The sequence below is a fragment of the Aythya fuligula genome, chromosome 1, assembly GCF_009819795.1.
Source record: "Aythya fuligula isolate bAytFul2 chromosome 1, bAytFul2.pri, whole genome shotgun sequence".
NCBI lineage: Eukaryota > Metazoa > Chordata > Aves > Anseriformes > Anatidae > Aythya > Aythya fuligula.
In genome coordinates this window covers 130811446-130835809 of record NC_045559.1, presented here as the reverse complement: position 1 = coordinate 130835809, position 24364 = coordinate 130811446, and the positions used below count along the sequence as shown (strand labels likewise).

At 37.6% G+C, this 24364-nt stretch overlaps 1 protein-coding gene across 3 annotated transcripts in view; it reads left to right on the top strand.

Moving 5' to 3' along the window:
- WWC3 (WWC family member 3) overlaps window positions 1-24364 on the top strand; it is a 97515-nt gene that overhangs the window by 31492 nt on the left and 41659 nt on the right. For 2 of the 3 annotated variants that reach the window (XM_032191745.1, XM_032191737.1), the window contains exons 2-6: window positions 6060-6169; window positions 11123-11326; window positions 14421-14497; window positions 16284-16363; window positions 22008-22137. In XM_032191745.1, the coding sequence (XP_032047636.1) occupies window positions 6154-6169; window positions 11123-11326; window positions 14421-14497; window positions 16284-16363; window positions 22008-22137 (507 nt within the window). In that variant the 5' untranslated portion in view covers window positions 6060-6153. Of the gene's footprint in view, window positions 1-6059; window positions 6170-11122; window positions 11327-14420; window positions 14498-16283; window positions 16364-22007; window positions 22138-24364 lie in introns of those variants that run through there. The other variant, XM_032191729.1, reaches the window with a different exon arrangement.

Genomic DNA, 24364 nt, shown 5'->3' with positions numbered 1-24364 from the left:
GGCTTATGTTACTGTAAAAATCACCAAATCATGTACACTAGCTTGACACTATTATCAGTCTTCATGTCCTTATTGTTTTAAAAAGGAATGTAAATTACTGCAAAATGCAGTGTGGTCTTCAGAGGAATGAATTTCAAGTGCCCTTTAGAAGAATTGGAGCTGTTATTTCCTTGCTCCAGGGTGTTTTATTTTGAGGGGAAGTACATCCCAGCGATGACTTCGAATACAAGTTACTTTCTTCAGGTCTTTGTCTTGAGCACAGAATTGCATTTGTGCAAGTTTCCACTTCACTGTCTGTACTGTGGATTTGTCTACATGATAGACCATGTAGATGTTTATAAAGTTATTTTATTCCGAACGTGGGATTGAATTAAGTGGTAAAATGAAAATACGGCATTTGTATTGTGAAAAAAGTTGCAAGGGGGATTCATCTTGAAAATATACATAATGTGTGGTGAACTTCATTGCACTTTTGACTAAGCAGGCAGTACATACTTTGCTCAACCTTGTTTTGAAATCCAGCTTATTTTAAAGATTTGGAGAGGTCACTTGAACTAAAACACTTCAGGAGAGCTGAGGCTGTTGGGCAGGACGGGCAGCAAGGAGAACATGGTTTCTTTTGGAGCACCAGAGGACTGGCCCCATGGTTCACGATGGCACCTGCTAGTGTAACGTGGTAAACGGCTCTGGTTTCGAGGTGTCAGGAGAGCCTCTTGCCTTGTCACCAGTGCATGTATGTATACTCAAGTATGTGCCCCTAATGTTGGGGGGTGTCTTCAGAGGGCCTGTGGGCTGGGGCTGTGGGAGGCTGTGGGTGGCCTCAGGGCTTCCTTCTCCAGAGAAGTCCTCAGGCCCGGGGTGCCCCGCAGGCCGGGCTGGAGCTGCCAGGGCGAGGTGCCTTCAGGACTGGAGTGTGATTGCTGAAAACTAAACAGCAGCCCCCACCCCTGCCCTCCTCCCCATCAGCTGGTGTAACAGCTTTTCTTGTGAACCTCTGTGGAAAACCGACAACACAAACATCATCTTCTGTTCCTGTTCAGCTTCTTGCTTGCTTTTTATTTTTTTTCCTGTGGGACTGGGGGAGATACAAGCTACAGTACAAGGCAAGAGGATTAGTTGAAATTTATTGCAAGGGCTGTAATTTAAATGACTATTTGAAAGGAGGTAAGAAAAAAATGTCTGGCAGAAAGCCCTTAAGCATGTGCATGACTTCTCATTTTGCCTTCTCTCTTTCTTGTCTTGTGACTCTTCAGTAATATACTTGGTGTAATACTTTATTTTGGATAAAGTATCGCTAGGTGTGTCAGAATGGTTAATTCTTTTCTAGTTATACTGTTGTTTTAAAATTGCATGTCATTTATCAGATCTGTCATATGAATTAATAGTTTTCTAGCCTGTAACTTGGGTTTGTAAGGCAAAAACTCTTATCCCATCAGGCTGTTATTCAATCTGAGATTGGCCTTAAGAGACTGTTCCTCCTAGTTGTTTGTTGAGGAGTATCAAGTTTTATTACATGTTTTCTGGCTTTGTTCTTGGACCTGTCCAAAATTGGGAACAAAACCAAAAGCACAGTTGATGCTTTTTGTCCCTTCTTTCCCCCATCTCCTGTGCAAAGAGTGTTTTTGATTCAGAACTTGTTGGTTCATTTTCATAACCTGTGAGTTGTAGACCTCGCGGTTAGCACTTCCCTTCAGTCCTGGCCCACTTCAGAAGACGAGGTGACCCCGCATGTCATTTAGGCGTCTGGGTATTGACTGAGAGATGGCAGCTAGTTTGCTGTGGAGTTCTTGCGTTGGAAATGCTATTTTTTTTAAATTATTATTTATTATTATTTTTTTATTTCCTGATCAAGATTTTGCAAAAACAGGCTGTTTGTCTTTCTTTGGTTTCTCCCAGGGGAATTTTTGCTCGATTAGGCTTAGCAATCTCGACCAGCCGGGGCCTTCTGTTGTGGCATAAGGGACATGGGAGGCCTGAGGATCTCGTCCAGTATGTTCTGAGGCTTTGCGTTTGTAGAGATCCAGTTCCATTTTTGGAATCCCTATCAACAAAATTGCTGCCCCATGCTAGCAGTCAAACTGCCTTGTGGAGACTATGCCTTTTCTTTGAACCCAGGAGTGTGCTGTTATTATTTAAAGGTTGATTTTTTTTCTGTGGTTTTGGGGAGCTGAAATGAGATTCTGTTAATAAAGTATGTTAAAGCTAAGAACAGTTTTGCAGTAATTCTTCTAAAATGGTACTTAGTCATTGCCCATTGCCTTCCTTCCCACCCACTCCCTGCTATGAACTGATGGAGTATTTCTCTAGCTGTTTTATATTCAGAAAGCTGTAGTGTTGCATTATGGAAGCCTTCTGGATATGTTTAATGGTTCAAGGTATGGGATAAATTGGCAAGGAAGGGGAAAAATGCCTCTTAGTCAGAAACTGTTTTATTCAACTGTTCAGTTTTATTTTGCGGTTTGATTTCTATATTCTGTTTACCTTGATAATTGGTACCAAAAATATTAATGTAAAATTTGGGTTTTCAGAAATGTCTTCTACTGCATTCAAGTTCCAGACTTCCACTATTTCTTAAAGAAAACATTTAATTTGGGTAGCGTTAGAAGTGACAGATCCACAGAGCAAGACCATGCTCGAAGATTTCTGTCGGCTTAGTTTGAGGGATTTTGGTGATAGGTGCTTTCTTCTGAGCTTTAGTATCTGCTTTTGAAGGGTTTCTGAGACACAAAATAATGGGTGCCTGATGACTGAAGAGCATCTTTACTTTTGGAAAGGAGAAACATTTAAAGATGATGAATTAGCCAAACAATCAAAACTTATGATTGGCTCTTTGACACATGCAAAATTGGTCCCCATGGACGATGGTCACTTACACCTGGGCTGTACATTCAGCGTCCATGCCCAGTTAATGTGGAAAGTGGTGCCAGAGGAACTCTGTTTTGGTTGGAAGTTCAGGACCAGCTTATACATGTCAACCAGACATCCTGTGGGACAGGAGATGATAACTTGTGACAGAAGAGACGCCTTACTTTGTTTATCTGCTACTGTGAATGGGTGGCAGAACAGTTCAGGGCAGCCCTGCTTAGTTTGTTCTTTAATTAAAGATGGCAGCATTTCTTTTCTGTTCTTGTTTGTCTTTATAATGCTTGTACGTTGTGCAGAAGCTGAGAAGATGACCTGTCCTATTTAAGCTATTTGGAAAAAAAAAAAAAAAAAAAAAAAAAAGAGGGGAAAGCAGTATTTCCAAAGATACAAAGTTTCAGTAGTCTGCTGCTGCATTTTGTGGCTGATCTCCAATACTGCATCTATTACATTTTTTTTCTTTGCTATTTTGGAACCCCCTGATTTCCCTAACTATAAAATATAACAATCTTGTTCTCAGAGTTGTCCTGGTCAAACAACAAAGGTGTTTTTTCACTTGACTTAGTTAAGCCAATGCAAAACACAGGGACAAGCTTTCAATTCTTATTTTGAACTTTGCATGGTTTAACCAATTGATTCATAATTTAGTCGCATTCAGACATATGTAGCTTGATTATTCTTCACTCAATGTTACGTTACGCTCTGTCTGAAGGAAACTCAAGCTGGAACAACTTTGACTATAGTTCAAAATAAGCAACATCAAGTTAATAGCCTTTGTGTCTGAAAGGTGGCTTTTTATATGTCCTCTTTCTTACAAGGTTTCCTTCAAAAGCATTAATTAAACTATTCACACAGGCTTTATAACGTTGGAATGAAAGCTGGTTAGACAGGTGGATTGACGCTCTTTGGTCACCCTTCTCCAGAAAGCCAGCATTGTACTTGGGGAAGTTGGGGCAGTGGTGGGACCATGGAGAGTGGTGAATTAAACTTCTTGTAGTGCAGAGGGTTGGAGTATCCTGTGCAGGTTTTATTTAGGAATAAAGGGCGAGAGTGTGTTTGTATAACAGGCAAGCATGTCTCATAACTTGTTCCAAAGAAAATCTTGTCTATAGTGTGGTAATTGAGGAACCAGTGTCTAGACTGCTTTGATAAATTGTAAACATGATGTCTTCTGAAAAAAACATGAGAGTTTATGAAAAAATGCTGCATGTTATATCTTTAATATTAGACTGAACTTCAGGGAGATCGGAAGTATTTTGACAATATTTGTCCTGCCTGCTAGATCAAATACCAAAAGAATGCATATGGCAGCCCACAGTAACATCTTCTTTCTCGAATGCTTTGGATTTATATGATTACATGATGTAAACTACATATTTGTCAGGAATGGAAAGTCTTTTAAATAGTGGTGCAGGGGTTTATGTGCATCTTCATTTTCTTCAGCTTTTTATACAGCTTGAGAATCTTTGTATAGAGCTGATTAAAACTTTACAGTTACAAGCTAAAGAGGATATCTATCTATCAATCTATATGTATGTATAGATACAATAGTTACAAGCTAAAGAGGATATCTATCTATCTATATGTATATATCTATATGTATATATCTATATGTATATCTATATATATGTGTATAGAGAGATAGATATCCTCTTTAGCTTGTAACTATTGTATCTATAGGTATATAGATAGATAGATAGATATACATATACACACACTTTTATCCTACTACCATTAGTTTTGAACACTTTAATCTGAAGAATACTAAAATAGTTTTAGGAGACAGGACAGATAAATGTAGTTTTATGTTCTGTATATTTTGTTAGTGACTGAGTGGTGCGCTTACTGGACCATTGGAAGAGCTCAAATATAGCCATGGTATTATTTCCATCATTTGAAGTCTTTACAACTGAATTTGGTTGGTTTTATTTCAGTGTGGGGAAGTGAGGAGAGATTAGTGTTTCAAAGAAGGACGTGTTTGAGTTCAGATAAAGCTATTGTTTTATTCAGGCTTTATCAAATGAAGTGAAAATACCAATCCCAATGATCCAGTGTATTTATAAATACAGTCCAAATTCTGGTGTCAGGAAACTTTAATTGGATATTATAATATATGAACAGTTTCCATTTTACGCCAAATACTATTATGGGCTACTCATATTATGCTGAACTTAAGTCAGTCCGTAAAAGAATGCATGCATTGAATCTTGGCAAAGCTGTTGTCATTCTAGGTATTAAAAATGCCTCAACATACAAATATTGAAGTTGTTGGAACCATATCCCATGTGTAACTGAAATTATTATATTAATAGCTTTTCTGTAATGGAATTTTTTTGTAGCTTTTAGAGGGAAACACTATCTTTAAGTGATGATTACAATGTTTCCCAAAGTGTGCTTTGGGAAGTAGACATGATTCAACTGAATGTTGAAGATTTTTATTTGCATCACTTGTTTTTCCTATTCTCATTTTCCTTGGTGTTGTAGAACAGCATTGCTACATAGTCTGTCTTTAGAATTCATAACCACGTGTTTTCAGTATTCATGTACATACCAAAATTGTTGTGGTTTTCAATTACCCACAGGTCTGTCAGGATTTTGCTCAGGAAGGTACGTGTGTGACATTTTAAGCTTTTAGATAGGAGGTGCCGTTACCTGTTAGTTACTGTTTCTGCTCTAGTGCAGTTCAGAATTGTTTTTAGACGTGTTTATATCCCCTTCTTTATGTTTTGGGGGAGAGGAAGTAATTTGGATGAGTCAGGACCAAAGGAATATCATTAATAGTAGCTGGAAATGTATAATTGAAAATAAATCAATAGCACTATATAACATTTATTTTTTAAGGACAAACAATTATACTGCTTTGACACCTTGAAGAGGTTAAAGCCTATAAAGCCTCTAATATTTTTCTAGTAGTGATGAACTCCAACTTTCACATTTGTGTTCTTTGCAATATGGGAGAAAAACTGGCAGGACTGCATGCCATCATAATTAAATTGTTAAACATAGAAACTTGAAGGTAGAAGCTCGTCTTTCCTGTTTGGGGAGTATCTGTCAGCATATTTAAAAACTGTATGTTTGTAATTATTAGCCCATTCCTAAGCAGTATAACTATTTTGTGATCAGAACGTGGTGGTATCTTCAAATCATGTAATAACTGCACCTTTTGTATTTACATGTGTTTATTTTTGTTTTTACAGGATTACAAAGCCATTGACATTTGCTGACTGTGTTGGTGATGAGCTTCCTTTAGGATGGGAAACTGTTTACGATCAACAGATTGGAGTTTATTATATGGACCACATAAATCGTGAGTAGATGTGTGGTTATTTTTAGGAGCACTAGCAAGCTGATGTTAACTGATGGCACTAACTTTGTTTCCAATACCATTTATGCAACTCATGTTACAGTGAGGGAATGCATGCAAGTAATTTCTTGTACTATCTCTTTCGTCATCTTTCCAATGGGCCACAACCCTTCTTCCCTTTGTAAATAATTTTATAATCGATGATTGAGATATAGTGTATAAAGTTACTTTGTTTTTCTTTGACAAACTGTGGACTGTTGGTGGTAATTTTGTTGCTTTTTATATTTATCAAGATTTTCATGTTATACTCTTGCACTTCCTAGCTTTCCAGTGATCCATAGTTCACTCTTCTGTCTTAAAAAAAAAAAAAAAAAAAAAAAAAAAGTTCTGAGAGACAAGTGCTGATTTTTTTAATTAGAAGCAATATGAAATACAGTAATTTCATTTGCTCTTAAGCAGTGTAAATTTTATGCTTTAATATAGTACAAGGTACTGTCAAGAAGGACAACAGATGACCCTTTGAGAAACTAAGGGAATGATTTCCATCATTTTCTCTTCTGGACTACTGCTGAGCTTTGTATCACCACGGAGCTGGCACATCTGCCAGTTCTACTTTTAAAGTAGTATGCCTTAACTTCACAGCTTTGTACTGCTGCTGCAGTTACTACTCTACTCTATTGCTATCATTGAACATCTTATCACCAAGGAGTGAACGCTTTCAGTATTGTGGGAATTGATGGTTGATGAGGAGGGAGAAAAGAAGAAAGTAGCTATATGAGCTATCACAGTAATGGTAAATAATATAGTCTGCACAAGCAACCTCAATACTATCTACTTGAAATCTAATCTATTTAAAAGAAAAATGTAGAATTAGTTTTTGGTTTCCTGCCATCACTGGAATTACTTGTATATTGTAGTTTAACAATTATTTAAAAAACAACAACAAAAAACAGCACAACACAAAAACACCAGAATAACAAATGTTATTTTTTATACTGTTTGACCCTCATATGCGCTTATTTGTTGTGAAGTTAACAGCTATCCCAAATTAAATAACACACTTTGAAGAGCTGTTAGTGCACTGATCATAAGGATAGATAAGCTAGGCAATTTAAAATCAACAAATGCAAGTAGTTAGGTAATTCTTACAAAAAGGTCAACTTAAAAGAAATAGTAACTTAATGGCTGCTATTTAAATTGTCATGGTAACTTTAGTTAATGCTGAATAAAAAATGAGGTTTACATTGGAGTCTATTTGCACCAACATGTATGTGCATCAAGGTGCATATTTAAAACAACAACAATGAAAAACATGAGGATATTGGCAACTGTTTTTTTCCTTAATCTTTGTAAAAGGCATTAGAAGCCACTGTGAATAATGAGTAGAACATGAACTCCTGTTGCAATGCTGTGACTAAAAGAGCTAATAAAGCATCCCACCAATAGGAACCTTTGATAGGAACAACAATCACCATTGCATGCAAAGGAAATCACTCCCTTTTGTTTTTCAGACTTTGTTATTAGCTGTTTTACCACAGACATCAAGTTTGAACTTAGAGTAAGGATATTAATCATTGTAGGCATGTCAGATCTGGCTTGCATTTTTTTCTGTGCAATTCAGAGCAAAAACTGTCGAAGAGAGTCTTTGCAGAGAGAAATTAAATTCCCAAATGATCGATGGGAAGGCACAGAAAGAGAAGATTAATATAAATGAGTCTGGGAACATAAAGCTAAGCGTATTAGGAATTAAATAAAAGAAGTTTATGAACCGAGGGATAGAGACTTCATAGGGCCAGTGCTGAGCTGAGTGAAAGGAATCATTCTGCAATTAACAAGGTTGCAAAATTTGTCTCTTTCATGATAACTAATTACTTGCAGCCCACAGATATTATCCTAAGTGGTAATTCAGCCGTCACAGCAAAATGGGTTTGTCACCCTTAGGCTAATACAGTGCTTGCATATACAAGCAAGATTTATATTCAGAGGGAAGACAGAGTTGATATTCTAGCTAGATTATCATTATTCAAAAATTACTGGGATACTCGGTCCAATTTTGAACTGTGGACATCAAAGGTACCAATCAGGATGGCATTAACTTCCTTTGTAGGAGTGAGAACTAATGACTGGGCCATCATGTGCATCACGGGACGGTGTCAGGCAAGTGGCAGAGGTGGTAGAGGAATGGAAGAAATGTCTTTTCAAAACAAGTGCCTTGCATTGTGTTCTGAAATACGTCTAAAATACTTGAAATAGCAACTTCCAAGTGAAAGCAAAGTTTATTCTTCAGACCTTCTCAGGCTGCCTTTAGCGACTGATCAGGTTTAAATGCTTTATACAGCACTGGAGCTGTGTTAATTGACGAAACAGTTACCAGTGCTTTGGTTTCAAGAAATCCCGTGAGAAAATGCAAGGAATGATTCAAAGAGATTCTTCTTAAAGTTATAATTATCAGGGAACTGTCATGCTTTGTGCATCCTCTCAGCTTTTTGCCCTTGCCCCTTTTAAAGAAAAACAACATCTAATTTTTCCAAGCCTCCTCCTGTATTTGTTTACCCAGAAAGCAATAAAAAGACTTCCAGGCAATAACTTTCCATTTATATTGAAAAACCCCAGGAACAGAGGAATCTTCTGTAAATCTCAATGGTACTTCCAATCGTGATCTCCATCTTGTTCTGTAAATTCAGTACTTTGTTGACACCCTTGCTAAGCTACTCTTGGCTCTTGTCCAACCATTGCTTAAAAAACTGTGGCGGCTGCCAGCCGCAGAATTCCTTTCCCTCCTCCTCAGAGTCTTGGGAGCCTTTGAAGTCTCCTTTAACCAGTTGGGCATTCCCCAGTGGGGGAATAATATATTCTTTGCATTTGTCTGGGGCTGTTCTTGAATTACTATAGTTGTTTTTTTTTTGTTTATTTTTAATTGTGTACAAAGAAACAAAGGAAGTGAATTTTATCATCCAACTTAGCTTTAGTTTCAGTCGTTACATGGCAAACTTATGTAGAAATCCGGGGCAAAGTGAAGCCTCTGTACACATAAAACAGAAGAGAACGTCACTGCTGTACCAGAAAAGTTTTCTGTCCCAGAAGAATGCTGCTAGCTTTTGAGAAGGCTTCTGAAATTATTTGAAAAGTGATGCAGCGCCCTGTAGTACAGAACCTCAGAAACATCATGTTTCAGCCTTGGCTGTTTGTTGAGATTAGAACTATTAATTTTCTATTCCAAAACAGCTGCTTACTATACAGCTCTTCTGTGTCTTAAATGTTTATTAATTTCTGCATACTTTCCATAGAGGTTTAGCAGTTTTAGGAGTATTACATTTGCACAAACTTGAGGGACAATGATGGATGCGATCGTGTTGCCAATTATCATGCCCTCTCTAAAGGATGGGCTGCAATGTGAACTCAGCAGTTTTCTCTGCTTGCCCTGCATGCAGAGACAGGGCACATAAACATTTATGGAGACTGGAACAAGTTATGGCACATCCTGCCCTGGGCTGCAGAGGTAGCTTAGGGACATCAGAGCTGGGATGCTTTGGAGACTGGAGGTGCTGCTGGGAACAGAGGGTCACTGGGGTGTGGGGAATACGTTGGAGAAATCACACAGCTGTAGGCACGATCCTCATACTGTTGCAATGTGAGGAGTTGTGGGGAGAGAAAAGTGACAGCTGTTGAGAGAAAAGGTTATTGGGAACATAATACGGAAATTTGTTGGAAGTACTCTTCAGAAACTAGCTTCATGGTGTTTTTTTTTTTTTTTTTTTTTTTTTTTTTTTTTTTATCTACTTTTCAAATAACTCTCAAATGGTAGAGCTGGTAACATGACCATGACACCAGTAGAGATCTTAATTTGTTAAGGTCAATCTTTTATAATTTCTTATTTCATCACAAGCACCAACATTCTGAATTATGTATGCAAGATTAATATTAAACATAACTGGCTTTCATCTCTTGTGAGAAAAAAAGTTTGGAAAAAATGACTAGGTGCTTGCCTCCTGACTGTGCTGCAGGTTCTGCCACTGCTTTGACTACTGACAGTGCATCTGCAGCAACTTCAGTCTTCAGTCATCAGGAGTTAACACTTAAACATGAGACTTTTCATGGACATCCTCACGTAAAACATGTTTGCTAGCTTGAACATCACCACAGAGACAAAAGCAAGAGAACTAATAACATTTTTAGAATTTTATTGTATGTGTATTACAAATGTTTCTGGAACTCTGAAGGGATTGCTGTCAGGTAGTAGCTTTGAAAATAAGCATATATGGGAACAAATTTTGTACTGGAATCCTATTTTAAATTTGTGTCTAAATACAAAGAGTTCTAAACTCTAGAAGGAGAAAGCGTGAAAGTGCTTTTTCTTAAAAACAAAACAACAAAAAAAAACAACAAACAAACAACAAAACAAACCACTAATGTAAATGTTTTTTCTGGATTTGGGATTAAAATGCAAACTTTTCTGTTGAATAACTTTGTTTTTGACTAGGCAGGTATAGTCAGTAACCCTTTCGGGATGTTGAACCTGCAAAGCTATTTGTAATAATGTAAAGTAACATCCCAGCTGCCTTTAGAGTTAGGGGTTAAGCATTAAGTTAACTTCTGCTTCCCAATGTGGTTCTGAGTTTTGAGGTAGTTCTCAGATTTTTCAAGTTGGCTACAAAGGAAGGTTAGAGTAAAAATACTGTTTTCTTTGGGTATGTTCTCTTTTATAAAGAAAAGAATCAAATTTAAATGCCTTTTACGTTTCAAAGGGTTTTCTTATTCTTCCACTCTACATCCTTCCTTCCTCTTGTCCAGGCTGGAGTGATTTTGAGCACTGTAGTGTTAGGCACACTTGTTTTGTCCAGATTTTTGAACATGTCACTCGTAAGCTGTGATATAGACTTGTAGAACAGACCTTAACAAAATAATTTGTACTTCGTGGGATGGTGTCTTAAAAGATTTTTATGTTTTTCTCCTTAGAGCTCACACAAATTGAGGACCCAAGGGAGCAATGGAGAAGGGAGCAAGAACGCATGCTAAAGGAATATTTAATAGTTGCCCAGGAGGCACTTAATGCCAAGAAAGAGATTTACCAAATCAAGCAGCAGCGTTTTGAACTAGCCCAAGAAGAATATCAACAATTGCACAAAATGTGTGAGGATGACAACCGTTCTTACGCTAGCTGTGAGTATACCAGCCTTTTCTTGATTTATTGTGAATACAAAATGCAGTGTGTGCAAACTGGCTTTACCACCATGTTCTGTTCTGAATGAAAACCCTGAAAGCAGAAATGAGGCACAGTCCTTAGACTCTGCTATTCAAGTACTTTAGTTTCCTGTTAGGCATTCCTGTTGGAGTATGCCTTTTTAACGTCATGCAGGGACATACCTCAACCAGCATCTCTAGCCATCTTGGAGCCAGCCATACTGAAAGCTTCATGAAAGGCAACAAAAGAATGAACGCTGCTGGGCCAGCCACCTACTGGCACTCCTAAATTCATAGTTACTCTTCTCTGGAGACTGGGGAGACAATCAGCTTCGGGGAAGTCTTCTGCAAATCTGTGGTCAGTTTATCAACTTTATAAAGAGTTCAGAACAAAGCTTTGTGGTCAAGAGTACCTCTGATGTGACAAGTTAAAACATCTTGGTGCACTAGGAGAGTTGTCTGATAAAAGTAGGCATTTCAGTAGTGCACCTGGGTCTTGGATGCCAGGCTCTGACCCTAATGCTGGCAGTAGGTGGCAGAACCTTGATGTCTTGCTCTTCTTGTTCCTCAGATGTCTGAGGCAGCTTGTGGTAGTAGATGGAGCACTTCTAAAATCTGAAGTTGCACTGCTGTCATCACTCATGGTTAGTGCAACAGAAAAGGCATCTTCAAGGGGTCAAAACAGTCTAGTTCAAAGGAGAAGTGTATCAGATAGATACACCCACCAGCCATGTGGAAACCTAGTGGAATTTCACTGCACGGGTGGCTTTTCAGTGACTGTGTGTACAGCCATTGTTCAACTGCAGCATTTGCTGGTAAATGCCAAATCCTTGGTAAATATGGGAACCTCCGCTTACCCCTTTCTGAAAAAGTTTAAGAAACCTGACCATGAGGGTTTAAAGCAGGCATCTGGATACAAGTGTTTAGATATTGATACAATGTTATTTATTAATCCCAGGTAATTCATTTGTATGCATTAAAACTAAGTAAAAGATGGTTTTTAGACCTGAGATGTCCCAGATGGTCTTGACCAGTCTTTACCAAGAGTTCTTTTACTGTTGAACTGAATTATCTCATCAGTTTATTTAGTTTTAAATATATGTATTTCTATGATTTAGTTTCTGACATGACAGGTATGACTGGTCGTATTTCTCCCTTTTATATGGAAGTTTCTTAAGAATTATTAAGAAAATATTTTTTTCTTCTTAAGGCATTTTTTATTAAAAAAGAAAATATTCAAAGAACTTATTATTAAAAGACTTGGAGTGGGATAAAAAGATTGTGATTTCAGTATTTCAGATTATTAAATCTAACTTTATTGCAATACTGTTCTAGAAGCTTGGGTTTTTTGTTTTTTAAAAATTGACAACAGTTCAGTTTGGTATTTTGTTGAATTATTTTGGGTGACTATGCAGGAAGAAGATGCTTTTGAAGAAGGTAATATACTAGAAAAAATATATTTTTTTCATATTTTTATAGCTCTTAGGAAAAAAATTGAAACACCAACAAGATTGACTGAAAATGACTAAGCTGGAATTTATCTGTAGCATGAGTGCAAACGTGTTGACTTATGCTTCTCAGTCTTCTGCTAGTGTTTGTATGTGTCTGTGAAATCGATAACAAGATACTGTAAAAATCATTTAAATAAAACCTTTCACTTGTTTTAAAGTGAAAAGATATTTTAATCTTCTACAGATGCATTAATTTATTTTGTATTGCTTTGAGGTCATATGCATCTGTTTAGGGAAAATGGGTGGATTGATGATTCAGCGCATCATGTTGGTTTTTTTTGACCGCAGTCTTTATTTATTTATTTATTTATTTATTTATTTTAATCCCTTTGGGGATTATTCATGCTGTCTACATGAGATTCCCCAAGGCTTCTACATTTGTTTTTCTTAATTCAGCCACTCCCCTGCACTCTGGGATGCTTGCTTCTCCATTTATTGTGCAGAAATCTTTGACTTCTAATTAGATAGCCAAAAGGTGGGCACTCATATTGTGAACGTTCCTGCCTTCACCGTCAGTTGTTTCAATCTGTTGCATTAAAAATGTAAAAGTACACAAATTGTTTTTGTTCTCTTTTCTTGGGGATGCTGCTATTGCCTCAGTACAGTGTGCTCATGAGTGGGAGGCAGTGTGAGCTCAGCGGTCGTGGGTTGGCAGGGAGGTGCCCATGCAGCAGTTTTGTGACTCAGTTGCGATCAGCACTGTTAAAAAAATTTTAAAAATAATCCATAGAAAATCCTGGATTTAAAGAATTAGCCCAGGCATGACTACTCATTTTGGCAAGTTTCTGCACGCTTGACATGACCTTGGTGTTGCGGTATTCTTTTGAGAGTGGAAGGGCTCAGTGAAATGCAGACATGGATATGGGTTTCAAAGCAGCAGCCTTCAGCTCTACAAAAGGATGGTAGGTCTAACAGCACAACCTGATCCACTCGCATACCGGGCATTTTTCAGTGGGCCAGTGCAGCTATGAATGGCTCACTCAGTAAATCACAGATAGTCTTGTCCAGCCTGTTCTCCAGGACCTTTACTTCATCTGTCTAAGGTTTAGCTGGTAATGTCATGGCTTGAAATTGTTGCCTGGCTCTACAGATATGTTGCTGTACGAAGAGCTCTCCTGCCAGAGGTGGAGCTGTGTCTCTGTTCCCCACACCGTTGGTTTAGGAGGCAATGTCTCCCTTTCACTGATGGCATTTTGTCCTGCCAGTAGTTTTGTGACTTTAGTCCCTATTTTAATGGTGTGACAATGTACCAAGAAAACAATTAACAATTGTTAATGTTACACAAATCGTTTGCATAGGTAAATGCTACCATCTTTTAGTGGAAGTTACTGGCTTTTTAGCAACATACAATGCTGCTATAAACAATATATTTATTTTCTGTTCAGGACAAAAAATCAGGCAGGCCAAAGATAATTCTTCCGTTGCACTTTGGCAGGGAGGATTATTCTAAAAACTAATGACTTGTAGTACAAGGAATGGATGCAGTGGTCTAGTAAACACTTCTACATCTTAACAACTATGTTAAGAGAAAATATATAAAATGCTGTTTTCCATCTGTTTAGCATTTTCTGGATTTTCAACTAATACCAAGTATGACCCATATCAGATTAAAGCAGAAATAGCCAGCCGTCGTGACAGAGTGAGTAACCTTTTTTAATTTTGTAAAAATATGAATTAGGCATGGGGAAGGGAGGGGGACTACCTGCTTTTGCTTTTGCTTAACATTTACACTGGGTGTTGCATGCATTTTTGGAAAAAAGTATAAAAAATGCTTTTCTACTCTGACTTATTGTTCCATTAAAGTGAGTCTGTATTTATTGCATTTCAGTGACTTGTAAAGTAATGCTTTTTCCATGTTACAAGCGTCAAGATTTTGTCATGGATGTCAGAGACAAACTCAGCCAGGCTTTCAGAAATTACTTTCTCTGTGCAAACTGCTGCAAGTAGTAAATGCTCTGCAGCCAAATTCTTCCTTGATTGAGTGCAGTTCAAACCCACTGTCTTCATATTTTCCCATTTACCCATTTTCAGTGGGGTTCCATGGATGTCATTGAAGATGATTTAGCTATTTGTTTGGAAGTCTGTTAACAATTCAGTAGACATGCTGGCAAAATAGAAATGTTTTAGCTAATTTTTGACCAGAGCTCTTTGGGGATGGGGTGGGGAAGAAGTGCAAACTTTTTTGTAGTGATAGGTGGTTCTGTAATTAAAATGTTTTATTTCTAATTAAAATAAATAAAAATGACTAGAACCATACTTTTGGTACTGTCTTGTCTGAAGAAAGAATAGCTGACTTCTCAAATTTCTCCCATGCTGCAAACAGTTGAACTCCGTGTGTCTGTTTAAAGCAAATTGATACAGTAGTCAACTGTTTTTAAAAAAATAAAAAATAAGGCAGTTATAACATCAAGCTTTAGGACATGTTTTCTAAATTGTACATTTCTCTTTATTAATCAGTAAAATGGAATTTAGTGTGCCAGGTCAGCCTAAAAAAATCAATTAAAAAATACTGATCTTTGCAGGATAGTGTTCCGGTTTTGTTGTAGTGACCACTTTCCACATGAGCGCCTCTGAAAATAAATCCTGTTCACCACCCTTCAAAGGCATTTATTCTATCTGTATATGTTTACTACATGCTGACTAGTGTTTGCTTGTTTTACGTAGCCTACATGTCAGCATATTCTAAACAAGAAAATACGCCTTATTTGTTTAAATAATATTTAAAGAAAACAAACAAGATCTTCACTTATGACTACTTCCCTCTGTTTCTGCATCTTAAAATAAAATGATATCCCAAGTGCGTAGGACAATCTGTTCCACTGAATGCATGTATTTGTTTTCATGATTGCTTCAGGTAATAGAATAAGTAGAATAAAATGTGCAGTGTAAAGTGTTTGTGGATAGTTCTTCAGACAGTGCTTCTCTTTTACTTTCCATTTATGCACACTAGCTGGAGGGGGCAGAAGGCAGGACAATATGAAAATAACCATAGGAAATCAGGCTGCCGTTTCTGGAAGAGAGACCAACTCTGCTGCCAGTGATTTTATTCAACACATTGAATGTGTTTTAATATTATTATTTTTTGACTAAAGAGCTAAGAGGTATTTGTTTGCTGCAAGGGAAGAAGAAAAATTGGGACTGAAACTCGTTAGCTGTTGGCATAATCTATTGGAGGCAGAAGACCATCAGAACAGATGAGGAAATCGATACTCTGAACGTTGTGACCACAGTTTGATTGGGTTGTATTATTTTTCAGAAGGTCTGTTACTTTTGTGCAAATTTTAAAGAAAACAGCAACAGCCCTTAGATTATCACTTCCATTAAACAAACAAACACAACTTAAAATTTTGATTCGGACATAGTTATTTTTTATAATGTAAGTTTCTGTTTCATACTGTTACTTTAAATTATTTTGATATATTCAGCTTTCTAGGCTAAAACGAGAATTGGCACAGATGAAGCAGGAGCTGCAATATAAGGAAAAAGGAGTGGAAACTCTGCAAGAGTAAGTTAAGGGTTTGTGGGAGGATGGTATTTTTTCCTTTCCTTTATTCATCTTGGAATGACTTGCTTAGAAAACTATTGCCAAAAAAAAATTTGAAACCTTCTAATTGCTTTGCTTCAGAGTTTCTGCTGTGATAGTGTTGCAGGTTGAGAACAGTGTGAAACGATGGAAGAAGGATTGGACAAAACTAGTTCAAAAGGTGATTTCATGGATCCACATGCAAAACAATTTTGTAGGCACTGTCTTATAACTCTGGCAGAAAATTTTGTGCAGGTGGAGTCAGATTTATAAAATGTTCTCTGGACATATCCGAAGATATCTCTGTCTGGAGCACAGTGAGAAACACCATGCAGAGGAGTAGCCTTTCTGTGAGCAGTACCTAGGCTTTCTGTCTGGGCAGTGTATTTCTCCTGGGAGGAAGGCTTGAATGCCTCTTTTTCCTTTTACCTTGGTAGTCAGACCTTCCAATTCTGCATGCTGGTGTGTGCATGTGCAGTATGCTCCGTGAGACCCGGGGTTTTGTTGCATGTGTTCAGAATGACTGTATGTAGATGTGACCCCTTGTCTCCTCCCTGGCAGGAGAGGTAACTCAGGGCAATTTGCCACTGCTCCTGGGACAATTAGACAGCCTGCACTCTGTTTCCCTCACACTTACCAGTGGCAAAGGTTGAGAACTGTTGTGGTAACCCTCTCCCTTCCACTCTTCCTGCAGGCCATCAGATGGGAACCGAGTGACTTCCATCTGTGCGCTGCTTAGTCACCTACACACATAGCACATACATGGGAAGCCCAGTGTGATAGGGAGAGAGGTTGCCAGGCCATGGAAAAGATGGCAGGTAAACACATGTTGCTGTGGCTTCCAGATCTGTTCAACAAGCTGAGAGGCCAGGCTGAGTATGTTGAACAACTCTTGGATTTGCTTTGGACGTGTGGCCGTATATTTAGAAATCTTGGCCATTTGTGCTGTTTCAGCATGCATGTGAACGAACTGCCTAATGCAGGCGCTTCTTGAAAATGTTGGAACCATTGCACGTCTAATGCATTTTGCAGTGTAAGTACACTATCTGTGGAAATAGTTTGAAGCTGTGGATTTATTTGTGTGTGTTGGTGCTACAAAGCATGGGCACGCACTTTCACTTCAGAAATCCTGGCAAAGCTCCGGAGGTCCCGGAGCAATTAGGTTCCTGATTTTCCGGCTTAGACTGCATTAATCAAACATGGTATTTTGTTAATAAAACTATATAAAGGGAAGTACTCAGATTTTACATTTAAAGGAGAAGGAATAGCCTATGCATTTCATGTTTTCTAATCTTACAAGGTTCTTTTGTTTTGTAATGCATTTTAAAAGCTTCAGAGAAAAAAAGTTTGACCAAAATCCTTCATTGGCAGATATAATATAATCATTCTCTGATAAATGTAGTTTATTGACTACAAAAAGCATTTACACTTAGTTGCAGGGGAGTTGTTAATATATGATATTAACTGCAAATTTGTAAAGCAAAGCCTTCTGTATATTGAAACAGCAAATATTCTAAGTATGGTCAACATTTCAGGATAGTAACATAATTAAGTGGTAACAGAACAAAAAAAAATCATCTTAAGATTCTTAGTCATATTTTCTTTATTTCAGTAAGAATTGCCTTGCCTGTTCTACTTTATTTTCCTCCACGTGGTTACTGTTTTTTTTTAAAGGGCGTAGGTTCAGTTTTTTATAAAAGGACAAACCACTTGAGGGAGATGAAAGTATTTGAAGGCCAATTGAAATTGAAGATTGTTTTAATTAATATAATTAATCTAAGACTGTCCAGCAAAGCAGTGCAACTTTTTGAAAAATAAAGTCTGCAAATGATTATGAGTGCAAGTGTTCCTTTGATTTTAGCCCAAGCTAAGTTGCCTGGAATACAGGACGGGGGTACAGGAGAGACTCTCAAGAGAGGAATTGTTTTAAATCGAGCTGTGTTCATCACATCGGTCAGTGGTAAATGTAATCAGCTGGTTTAAATGTTCAGGGATGACAGCTCAGTGCTTCAGAGCCTCTCATTGCTGCAGTCGCTCTCTGTGGGTGTACAGGGTGGCAGACATTGTTCGCTGCAGCCGGTGATAGCGTTTGGCTGGGTGTTAGCCTGTATTGCAGTGAACTGCAGTTGGTGCTTGTGCCCTGCTGAGTTCTGCTCTCTGCAGTGACTTCTGGACTTTTTTTATTTTTAAAGTAATTAATTGGTTGCCTTTCTGGTAAGGTACGTGCTTTCTTTTGAATATTTTGCTTCTACTAGGAAGTGAGCCAATTTGGAGAGTACTCATGCTGTCTAACAACTGAAGAGAGAAGCTCTTCTGGCCTCCTTGTGTAGGCAGTGGAGAGGCAGACTGCGTCGGTGGTCGGTCCATGCCAAAAATCTGACTGTGCTCTGGGTTGTCCCTGGGCCTTCACTCCCCCAGCTCTCTTGCTCTCTTACTTGTCTGGGGAAGAGTCTCTCCAGTCAAGTACTGAAACTAAAGTATTTTGCTGCTTGTATATTCAAAAACAAAACAAGTGCATTGTCTGAAAAGAAACTCGCTGTTCCTTCTCTAAATTAAAAGGTTTTTTTGTTTGTTTGTTTGTTTGTTTTTTTAAAGATTCTTGCATTTCAGGCATTTCCCTCTTTTGTTACCTTTTCTAAATTTTTGGTCTGCCTAATTTTTGTTCCTTCTTGTGCTAGGTCAAATCTTCAAGTAACTGCCAAACTGAGACTGGCATACATCCTGGTCAGCTGTTTAAAAAGCCATGTTCTTCATTTTATTTTAAGAACATGCCAAGAACAATATTGGGAGTTGTCACACTTCAGGCTTTACATCTGGCCGAACGTTTGCCTTGAACCTCTGGACAGAATAGCGTGGGAGCAGGGACCAGAACTTGCACAGCCCCGTGTTTGGCCGCTGCTGGGCCCAGCCCTTGGAGAAGAAGAGCCCCATTTTTTGCTGGGGGTGGTTAGGGTGCTCGGTGTTCCTACTGCTTCTTGGTGCTCTTAGATTCTGATGCCCTTGGTTAAATGCAAATCTTCTGCATTGAAATTTTCCACATACATTATCTGCCTTGGACTAGGTTGTCATCTTTTCATTTTAATTTTAGTAAAATTGCCTAGCCATTTCTGAGAATTTAAAAAAAAAAAAAAGTAGAGGAAAAAATGAGTTTTGTGGGGGTGAGAGGGGATTGCAGGTTTTTAGTCTCTCGGCAGCTCCAATACAATCAGAATTTCAAATTTTGTAGTGTGCAGCATTTTGTTAGGTCTATATTTTCACCAGTTTCATCCAAATTCGGCAGTATTGTCGTAAGCCTTTGAACATTATGGTCTGCTTTTGCCCACTGCAGGCTTTCTGGAGGTATTTCAAGCCTGCTGGGATCCCACCCTGCATGAAAGCCTTCCCTGCTCCTTGGTCCCCAGGGGTGTCTTTGCCCTGAGGCACAGCTAGTCCTGTTGAGGCCCAAGGCTAGGGGTTTAAAAATGAGCCTTACCTGGAACAAATCCCTTCACCTGACCTGGCAGGGACTGGGAACGAGGAGCAGCTCCTTCTCTCCTGTGTTTTCAGTGACCCTGTTGCATGTCGGTAGGAATTTTGGAGGAAGAAGGCGTTTAGCAGGAAAGGAAATGAAAACCTGTCCAGTTGGCCGTGAGAGCACAGGGACCGCTCAGAGAAGTGAGGAGAGTTGGGGAATTAGGGCTGACTAAACAGTTTATAGCTGCAGATTAGTTCAGAGGATATAAGACCTGACAAAAGCTTTAAAATTAGGCTTTAACTCAACTACAGACCTATGCTTTGGGGGGGGAGTCTTAGGTATTTGAAAGACGTGGTGGAAAATAGAGGAACACAGAGACTGCCATGTAGGACCAAAGCTATTCCGAGTGTGTTAATAGCCTACATATCCTGGAAACATCTTCCTCAGAAAATGTGTATTTCAGTCATGGGTTGAGTATTACTTGAATGTTCTTCCTGTTCGTATAAAGGGGTAATCTGTTTTTGCATCACACTGTTTTCCATTAATAAATGGAAGATTCCTGTCAACATGGTGGCTTTCAAAACTAGAGATTTATGAAAGGAATTAAAAACTAACAGACAATGAATAAGCAGTAGTTTTGTAAGATACTTAAGCCGGTTTGGATTGACAGCAGTACTGATTTAAGTTCAGATATTTCTGGCAGTAGAATATTATCTGATTCTTTACTTAAACAAATACCAGTTCATAAGTTGGGCTCCAAAGTGACGTCCAGGAACATGAATTTGTGGCTAACTGGACAAAAATCTGGTTGAAATTAAATAATTTCCTTTTCCTGTAATACCACCTTGTACCTGGCAAACAGTATAATGAACGGTTGTGTAGGAGGCATTTTCTGGTCTAATATTTGGGTGGAATCTATGTTCTTAAAATTAATCTAACTGTCAGATAAAACCACGTTATCATTTTCATGAAACTTTTAGTGAATTGGATTAGTTGTTTTATCTAATCTTTTCTGGATTTTAACTGGAAATGAGTGAAGAGTCAAGTAACCATCTGAAAAAAAAATAAATAAAACTTTAATCCAAACTTTAGGTTCTTTCTGGTTTTTGAAACAAAATAAAAGCTTACATATTTTTGTATGCAACATGAGGAGAATTGTGCTTAAGCGGAAAGCTGAGGTTCAGACTTACTTTGCATTTTGACAAAATCAGGAGTTGTCAGAAGAAAACAAACAAACCCAAACTGTAGAAACCCAATCTGCACTTCCTCCTGAAAGTTGTGAGCTGCACAATAAAACCACTGGAGTTTTGTTCAAGCCTTTTGTTTTTTCTTATTATAATTTTAATATTTTGATTTTAACACAAGTGGCTATAAGTGGATTTTTAGTGTTTTTGTTTCTCTGGCAGAACGTAGTGAGGAGGGTAACAAAATTTTTGAATAGTTTAAGCTGTGAATGCACTTGCACTCACATTTGCACTCGCATTATCATTTTGGTGTTCTATGGAATCCAAAAGAAGAACTATGGGTAGTTCACATTGCATTTAAAATCTTCTGGGATGGTCCCTGTGTGCCTTCTCGTACCCCAGTGCAGGGAGATGATACTGTCTAGGAAAGGTATTTAAAGATTCAAATGATGGCAGGAAAGTATTTATAATACAGTTTTCAGAATTTAAAATTTATTTTAAAAATACCAAAAGCAAGCAAACAAACAAACAAAAAAACACTCATCAAAAACCAGCACCCAACAAACAGAATGCCTTCATTGTAAACTTCTAAAACAAGATCAGACAATGTCCTGGAAGAGGTGTTGCAATGTGTAGTGACGCATCAGAAATGTGATGGCTAGGCTGCTAATGTCTTATTACTTTATAGGTTAGTTTTAGGTTGATTTTACTTTTGTTGCATAAAGTAAACCACAGACATTGCTTTTGTGAGTAAACTCTGTAGTAGGGGACATTAAAGACGTGGAATTTGTTGGTTCGGCAGAACAGGGGTTCTGCATTGTTTTACCTTTTGAATGTACTGGATGCTGAACGGTGTTCTGATTCCCTGTAGAGTGTCATTTTATTCCTGGAAATAAAGTGGTACATGAATAAACAAGAAGTTTTACAGCATTTATGGTATTTCTTATTGTGTAAAAACTATTGAACCTGTTCTTCATCTTTTCAACAGGATTGATCGTAAGATGTCAAGTGCTCATACAAATTATAGACTGGATGAAGCACAGGCTATAATGAGCGAACTTCGAACCATAAAGAAAGCTATATGCACAGGTGAAAAAGAGAGGCAGGAACTTATGCAGGTAAAAAAATAAAATACATACATATATATATATATATATATATATATACACATTATATATATATATATAAAAAATACTGAACAAATAGCTGCTCAAATGTACAACCTATCTTCATTTTGTTGTTTGTGATTGCATTGGGATTACCAGGTTTAAATAAGCAAGGGGGAGGGGAATAATCTGATTTTTCTGTTCGATAATTGCCTGTAGCAGATATTTCATAAGAAGTAGTCATTATCTATACTGTGAACATGAGACTTCATGTGACTATTTCATATTTTTTGTCTTAGATAAAGTACTACCCTTACATTTGGATCAGTGTTTTTATTTAATTTAGCTTCCCATTGCTGCTAACTATATCAAACACTCCTATGGAATAGTTATCCTGCATTTAAAAAACAAACAAACAAACAAAAACCAAACACAACCAAACAAAATATATTTAACTGTATTGTTTTTTCATTTTGTTTTATGTCCCCTTGTGTTCTGCATAATGAGTGAAGACTGAGAATTCTTTTGCTAAAATGTTTATTATCTCTTTTATAATGTTTTTCCTTTTATAAGCATCTCACAAAATTGGATGTTACTATACTACAGTTTGGCAGTTCTCTCTTTTTTTCCCAGTTGCTCCTCCTATACAAGTAGGACATCAAGACACAGATTACTTTCAAGTGTCCTCACAAAATCCTCAAAGCATGTGATCAAATATAGTGTATACATACACCATCCTGCAACCTTTAAATCATTTTTTAAAATCCAAGCACTAGGATTAAGGGGAGATGTATGCCCAGGTAGTGATACAGCTTTTGAATGGATTTTGTATCCTGCTCTGAGTTCTCACCTGCTGTGTATGCATTATCAATGTGACAGGAGCTTGACTTAAGAGCCATGATCCTTTGCTACTGCAGGAACTTTGGTGTATACTTGTTGAAATATGCTCTGGGTACAGAAGGATGGCAAGAACCATTCTCTTCACCTAGTCTTGAAACTGCTTTATGGAAAAAACACATTTTCATTACCTAAGTCTTTGAGACTGCACTAAACTATAATTGCCATTCAAGCGTTTTTTTTTTTTTTCTTTTTTTTTCTTTTTTCATATTTCTCTGCAGTAGTGTTTTGCTTGTAATTTTTTGTTGTTAAATTCTGTGGGTAGCTTGTAATCTGCATATAATGAATTTCCATAGTTATACAATTATTCAGTCTCCAAAGCATTACCCAAAGGTCAGCTGATGGACCACAAATCCTTGTTCAAGTAGACAGAACGCTTAAGTCACTGTTAAAAGTTTCTGCCTTGGCAGCTTTTAACATATTCGATATTTTGCGTTGGCCAGGTTTTAAAGTAATTCTCAAGTCTTCCACATGCCTAGCTAGCAAGAAATGATTAGAAAGGCAGTTCTTCGTGGATGCTCTGACGCACATTTTAAGAAATTAGCTGGTAATTTAAAGACTTCTGTATGAGATCCTGGAGCAACATAACTACTGGCCTTGTTTCGACTCTCCCAATAGTGGTTTTTTTTTCCCCCCATAGATTTTCAGTCCTTGGTGGCGCTATATCCAGCAGTAAACATTGAGATGCCTTGAAAATCACAGCTTTTAGATGAACTTGAAGTGCCATCGCAGTGTCTTTAAATATAGTATTGAAAGATGTGGAGGACCTAGGATCAAGCTTAGCATCATAGACTGGACAATGCTGGCAACACCAAAATGTAGAGGTCACACGAGACATAACCAAAAAAGAAGAGTGTTGTGATCTTTATTTGTGAACCTATGTGACATCTAGGAACTAGTAGTGTAGGAGATACCATTTTTTTTTTTTTTTTTTACCACAGCAAACACCAATCTGTTGTGGTAGCAGACAGTAATAGGCAAGTAGTTCAGGAGAATCTATAAAATAATCTTCACACACGCCTACCAGTTCTGCATGTTCTATTGCAATTGTAACAAGGCATCAAATGTCAGTCTATAAGGTCAACAGTTGTCAAAGTTGTCTATGTCTACCAGCTTATTGTGCTCTGCCTAAAATCCCCAGCTTCTACCTGATATTTTTTCTTAGTCTTGACAAAAGAAAAAAATGTTATTTCATTGATGTTTTGTTGTTACCAAATTTCATGGTGCTTTGCCTTTTTATTTATTATTATTTGAAGGTAATTGTTATGGGTTTATTTAGCTTAGTTAAACAAGTGAAAGTCTGTTTTAAATATCTTTGTAATGAGTTGAGAATTTGATCTTT